The sequence below is a fragment of the Nematolebias whitei genome, chromosome 15 (assembly GCF_014905685.2).
Source record: "Nematolebias whitei isolate Nwh7 chromosome 15, NemWhi1, whole genome shotgun sequence".
Classification (NCBI taxonomy): domain Eukaryota; kingdom Metazoa; phylum Chordata; class Actinopteri; order Cyprinodontiformes; family Rivulidae; genus Nematolebias; species Nematolebias whitei.
In genome coordinates this window covers 35,119,929-35,126,867 of record NC_056512.1, presented here as the reverse complement: position 1 = coordinate 35,126,867, position 6,939 = coordinate 35,119,929, and the positions used below count along the sequence as shown (strand labels likewise).

At 41.2% G+C, this 6,939-nt stretch overlaps 1 protein-coding gene across 1 annotated transcript; it reads left to right on the top strand.

Annotated features, from left to right (window-relative positions):
- Position 1: 1 nt before the first annotated feature.
- Positions 2-769, top strand: LOC119421184 (myosin-7; the record flags this gene model as incomplete). The annotated part of the gene is made up of 4 exons (XM_037688568.1): positions 2-10; positions 118-213; positions 318-449; positions 642-769. Coding segments are annotated over 4 exons (255 nt in total), but the record flags the coding sequence as incomplete, so codon positions are not given.
- Between the last annotated feature and the right edge of the window lie 6,170 nt (positions 770-6,939).

Genomic DNA, 6,939 nt, shown 5'->3' with positions numbered 1-6,939 from the left:
GACCTACCAGGTAATTTGTTTTTCAGTAAAAATATTTTTAATACACATAAATGTTTTTTTCCACCTTTTCCTCTCTTTGTTTTTTTGCCTCATTATTTTTGTTTTAACTCCTTGCAGACTGAGGAGGACAAGAAGAATTTGGTCAGACTTCAGGATCTGGTGGACAAGCTGCAGCTTAAAGTGAAGGCTTACAAGAGACAAGCTGAGGAGGCTGTAAGTGAAACAGTATAATGTATTTGACAGAGCAACACAAATAAGACCATTACAAAATCGTGTGCACTATAAACACAACAATTTTCCATCTGGAAACCTCACAGGAGGAGCAGGCCAACACCCACATGTCCAGGCTCAGGAAGGTCCAGCATGAGATGGAGGAGGCTCAGGAGCGTGCTGACATCGCTGAGTCCCAGGTCAACAAGCTCAGAGCCAAGAGCCGTGACACTGGAAAGGTAACATTTTCTGTCCAAATATCTTGCACATCATTTTAATATGGGCGCCTCAATGCAGTTTGGACAAGCTTTAGTTCTGCCGATTTCTATAATGGAATCAAAAGGTGTTGCAGTGCATAGCAATTTATACAAAGTTACTATCTCAAACCATTTCATGCCTCTAAATGTTGTTTTTCTTGTCCTGTTTTTCAGAGTGACTCTGCTGAATAAGTGACCACACCTAAATGAAGCTGTTCAACAGAGTTCATAAAATATGGATCAACTGTTGAATTTTTTTCCATTGTATTCCTTCAATAAATAAGCATTTACATAATTTGAAATGGTGTATTTTGTCTATTATTTTTATTTAGCCAAACACCACAGCTCTGACTCAGACCTAAATCTTATCAAATAATTATCAAATTCATACTGAAGATTGTAATAACCAACAACACAGACTCAAAAATAAAAAGTATTTTCCTAAAGTCATCTTGTTTCAAAATAACACATCAACATTTTACAACAGTTTAATTGTCTATATTTTATGCAATATAATTCACGTTTTCATTTCTACAAAAATGCACGGTTCAGAGCTTTTAAGTTTACATATACTCCCCTCTAAAATTAATGGGAGAGTATGGCCAATTCCTTTCCTTTTCCTATAGACTGGAAACATTTGGGTTTGACATCTAAGATAAACATGAAACAAGAGAAAAACTTTTCAGCTTTTATTTCCAGATGTTCACATTTAGGTCTGATACAGAACTTAGAAGACAGCATTATTTGTAACAGAACACCAGATTTCTATGCAAGTTAAAAATACTGGAACAGACGGACTTTAATAAATTAAAGTGAATAGTTGCAAATCCTTTGCTCACAACAACCACTTCAAGCCTCTGACCCAGAGGCATCACAAAAAAAAGGGGTGGGGGTTGTTCATCCTTTCATCCAGACCTCTACATTGGAGAAACTGAACAGCCTCTTCACAGACGCATGGCTCAACACAGGAGAGCCACCTCCTCTGGACAAAATTCAGCAGTTCACCTCCATCTCACAGATAAGGGACACTCTTTTGAGGACCAAAATGTGCACATTTTGGACCGAGAACACAGATGGTTTGAGAGGGGGGTGAAGGAAGCAATTTATGTAAAAAGAGAAAAGCCATCTCTTAACAGAGGAGGAGGCCTCAGATTTCCACTTTCAAAAACATATAATGCAACTTTAAAACAGATTCCCAGCCGGTTTTCACACTTGATGGGAACAGAGGGGCCTCATCTGTGAATTAGATGAACAAAGACCTACTGTTAAGGTGTTTAGGTGTGAACTGCCAATCTACATATGTGTGTGTGTCTTATCTCACTCAGCCTTATAACCTGAATCCCTTACTCACTGCTCTTTGAATTGAGAAAGCTCCTTGGATGAGGAGCGAAACGTCTTCTGTTACAAATAAAGTCCAGTTGTTTTTGTATTGAACGCTTTTTGAATTCATCATGTCCTGGATGACTGAGAATCTTCACCAGCATATCCTTTGAGTTTAAGTCTGGAGATAGACTTGGCCAGACTACAGGCTTTTATTTATTGACTTGATGAACTCCAGTGCGTTTTGGACCACTGTTTTGCTGCATGATAACACATCACCTAATCGTTTTGCTTGCATTTTTCTTCAAATTCTTAGAAAGAAAAGTTTCTGTAGACTGTAGGGTGTTCTTGGCATTTCCAGCACTTTGATAAAAGTTTATCTTTGTCTCGTCAGTGCTTAAGGATACAAGGATTTTTATTGTCATTCACATCATATGTGGTACATGAGGTGGAACAAAACTATATACACAGGGTCCCAGTTACATCCAACAAAAATACAAATTGTAAAGAAAAACATTAGGAAGATCCGAGTCATGAACTAAGAATATACTATATTCACTAAACTAAGAATACACTAAGATCTAAAGGTACAAAAACAATGTGCCAAAACAACAGCAGTACGAACATGAGTCTGTACTGTATGAGCAGATGAGGATTAACGAACACAGAAACATGAAGTAATCAGCAGCATGAGATCAGCATCATGGATAGTCAGCAGCACATATCAACAACCAAGTGGCATTACAACGATGTTCACAGGGTTTTTTTTTTTCCACAATCATTTTCAGAGTGATTTTTCCTGGTCAGAGATTCATGAGTCTAGCAGCCTCAGGGTAGAAGCTGTTCCTCAGCCTGGTGGTTCTGCACTTAATGCTCCTCAGCCTTCTGCCTGAGGGGAGCGGGGCAAAAAGTGTATGTGCTGGGTGTGTGGGGTCCTTCATGATGCAGTTGGCCCTCTTCCTGCATCTGGAGGTGTAGATGTCTGTGATGGTGGGGAGGCTGAGACCAACAGACTTCTGTGCAGCTTTCACCACTCTCCGAGAGCTTTTCTTTCTGCAGCTGTGCAGCCTCCATATCACACGTTGATGCTGGAGCACAAGATGCTCTCCACTGCACACCTGTAAAAGGAGGTGAGGACTGAGCTTCTCAGACCAGCTCGCCTCAGCTGCCTGAGGAAGTAGAGTCTCTGATGAGCTTTCTTGAGTCTCTGATGAGCTTTCTTGATCAGGCTGGTGGTGTTGTTTCTCCAGCTGAGGTTATCATTCAGGTGCACACCCATGTACTTGTAGCTGGAGACCACTTCCGCCACAGATCCTCCTATGTTGGGGGGGGGGGGTTTATTCCTTCTGAAGTCCACGACCATCTCCTTCGTCTTAGTCACAGTGATGTGAAGGTTGTTCTACCTGCACCAGATCTCCAGGTGTTCCACCTCCTGCCTGTATCTGGACTTATCATTGTTTTTGACCCAACTACCGCTGTACCATCTGCAAACTTTACAATACGACAGCCTAGATGGGTCGGTACGCAGTCATACGTTAGCAGAATGAACAGGAGTGGGCTCAACACACAGCCCTGGGGGGAGCCCGTGCTGAGGGTTATGGTGGGGGTGGAGAAGTCGTGAAAAACTTAAAACTTTGTCCCAGAATTTGTTACGGTCATCTTTGTGCTTTATAAGCAAATCCCAGCCCATCCTTCCTAATTTTCTAGTTATTTAGTGGTTTGCATCTCCTGCTGTAGTCTTTGTACTTTTATTGATGAAATTTTCCATGAACTAATTTTATTTCTATTAGTCTGTCACTTCTGTTGTGTGGAGATTGTTGCCAATGTCAATAACAGTTGATTTAGTGTTTTTCTTCAAAGATCTCAGTGTTTCTATCATCAACAGCTGACATTTACTTTGGTCTTCCTGTTGGACATCTGTTACTGAGTACACAATTAATTTTTTTCTTTAGTTCATTCCAAATGGTTGGACAGGCTATGAGCATCTTTTGACATCAAACTCAAATGTTTCCAATAGAGATGCACCAATTCCGAATTTGTGTGCCTATACTGACTATACTGATTTTCAATATTTATACAACTCAGACATGCAAAGACAGGAGTTTTCTGATAATTTTTTCTTAAATAACTATAATTAACTGAATACAAAATATCAATTTATACAAAGTATTCTTTACTCACTTTTCTGTGCAGGGTTGCAGTGCTGGTGCCTGTCTCCAGCATTCACTGTGTGAGGAGCAGGGTACTCCCTTGACAGGTTTCAAGTGCATCACAGGACCACACAGAGACAAACAGGCAAACGATTATTCACATAAAGGGACACTTTAGAGTAACAAGTTAACCTAAAATGCATGATGTGTGGGGAGGAACAGAAGTAAAAACAACACATATTTAATACAACATGTAATCTCTACGCAGAAAGGCTTGAGGTGGGTTTTGAATCTGTGACCTTGCTGTGAGGCAACAGCTCAAACACTGTTCCACTGTCCTGCCTTGAGCACAAAACATATTTTAAAATGTTCTGACAAAACTGTCTTTCAATTTTTCCAATCAGATCCTGCTGCAGTTTAGTCTCTGGGGTTCAGTGTAGGGTGGGGGCTTGTATTAATTAGTTTCTGCTTAAATAAATTTAAAAAATGTACAAAATAAAATGTTTAAATTAAAATACTTTTTCTCTGAAAAAAAAATCACCAGGGCTTTGTTAAAGTAAAACTCAACAAACAAGTATTTACAGTATATCCTATATGTCAGATTATAGTTCCTTTGACAATGGAGGTGCAGAACGAAGGAACTTTTGCTGAGGCAAATGCTTGGATGTGGAAGCAGTTCAGTGAGGCCTTAGACAAAGATCAAGATCAGTTCTGAGAAGATTCTGGCAAACCATCAGGTGAATGAGGTGGAAAAACCAGCATTTTACCAACATGGTCCAGTGGAGGTGATGCTGTTGACCTTAACCAGTGATGTTGTTGAGCTGCAAAAGGAATTCTTCTCAGACCTTCTCAATTCCAGCAGCGCATCTTCCATGGAGGAAGATGAGCCAAGGGACTTGGGGATTGGTCCTTCTATAATCTGAACTGAGGTCACTGAGGTAGATAAAAAGCTCTGTGGCGGTAGGGTTCTGGGGATGGATGAGATCTGACCTTAATTCCTCAAGGCTTTGGATGTTGCATGGCTGTCTTAGTGGACACAACTTTGCGTGGACATCAGGGGCAAGAGCACTGGATTGACAGACTAGGGAGGTGATTCCACTCTTTAAAAAGTGGGGCCGGAAGGAGTGTTTCAATTATAGAGGCATCACTCTCCTTCACCCCACTGGTAAGGTATGTTCAGGAGTATTGGAGAAGAGTCAGATCAGTGGTCAAACTTCAGATTCAGGAGAAACAATGCAGGTTCCATCCTGGCCATGAAACACTGGACCAGGTCTTTACCCTCACTAGTGTCCTCGAGGGGTCATGAGAGTTTGCCCATCCACTCTACATGTGTTTTGTGGACTTGAAGGCATTCAGCCATGTTCGGTGATGTACTGTGGGGGTGCTCCGTGAATATGGGATTGGAGGCCTGTTACTATGAGCCATTCAGTCCCTATACAAGCCGTGCAAGAGTACGGTTCATATTACTGACAGTAAGTTAGACGTGGGAGCTGGACTCTGCCAAGGCTGCCCATTGTCACAGATTCTGTTCATAACTTTTGTGGACAGAATTTCTCGGTGCAGCCAGGTGGTGGACGGAATCTGGTTCGGTGGTCTTAGGATTTGATCTCTCCCATTTTCAAATTATGTGGTTCTGTTGGCGTCATTGTACCGTTATTGTCAGCTCTCATCGGAGCAGTTTGCAGCTGAGTGAGAAGCGGCTGGGATGAAGATTAGCACCTCCAAATCTGAGGTCATGGTCCTCAGTCGGAAAAGGATGGATTGCCATCTCTGGGTTGGGGGGAAGTGCTGCCTCAAGGGAGGAGTATCAAGTATCTTTTGGTTTTGTTCACAAGTGAGGGAAAAATGGTGCATGAGTCAAGTCAAGTTTATTTATAAAGCACATTTAAAACAGCAGCTGTTACCAAAGTGCTTTGTTCGATCGACATGTTCTGAAGTGTTTGTGAGATTGACAGATGGATCGGTGCAGCTTCTCCAGTATTGCGGATTCTGTGTCAATCCTTTGTGGTGAAGAGGGAGCTAAGCTGTAAGGCAAAGCTCTCTGTTTACTGGTCAGTCTATGCTCACCTATGGTCACAAACTTTGGGTAATGGCTGTGTAGTGAACCTGATCTGACCCTGATCTGACCCTGATGACCCCAAATCTATCAGATGGACAGGGACTGTTATTTCATTGATCTGAATACAGTCTGAGCCATCTGATGACTTTCTTTCTTGAATTAATCAAGCAGAAAAGACAATTCTCTATGATCATCACTGTTTACAAATGTTTGATAATCAAATTGTGTTAGTTCACTCAATGTTACAGGTTGAAAAGAACTACTCATTTTTATTTTACATAAACAGTAAGTAATGATTTTTATTCCTCATTCAAAGAAGAAATCAGGTTAATATGCATTTCTTGATTTTCTGTCTTCAATGAGCAAGCTTCGTAAGTATGTGAAAGTTGAAGCTTCGGTCAACTAAATGTTTACTGAAGAAGGGATGTCATGTTTTACTATTTGAGAAGATACAACAGAGTGAGACTCCACGAAGTCTGGTATCCTGCAATAATCTTTTCTGTATGTTGAAAACAAACTCATTCTCTGACCTCGACTTTTGATAACACCTTACGTCAAAAACCACACCTCTTTCTGGTCCATCCACGAATCAGAAAGCTCTGAAGTAAACCCGGAAGTAAACTCATTTAAAATGTGGCAACTTCCCGGCTCCTGAGAGTTGCTGGAGTTGAAAGATTTTGAAGAGTCTAGTCAGTTCCTAAGAAGGAAAGAGTTTGGAGGGAGTGATGCAGATCCTGAGAGTTCTGTTAGAGTGAAAGGAGTTCAGAGTTCTTGGGTGCAAACGCGTTCAGGATGATCCAGAGACGTTTTGGGATTATAACTTCTGTTTGAACAAACCACGCACGACTCTCGAAGGATTTCAGCTGCTCTCAACGGAGACGCTGAAAGAGTCGGAAGGATTCTATACCGAGCTGATCTACGTCAACCAGGTAACAGTTTCTTC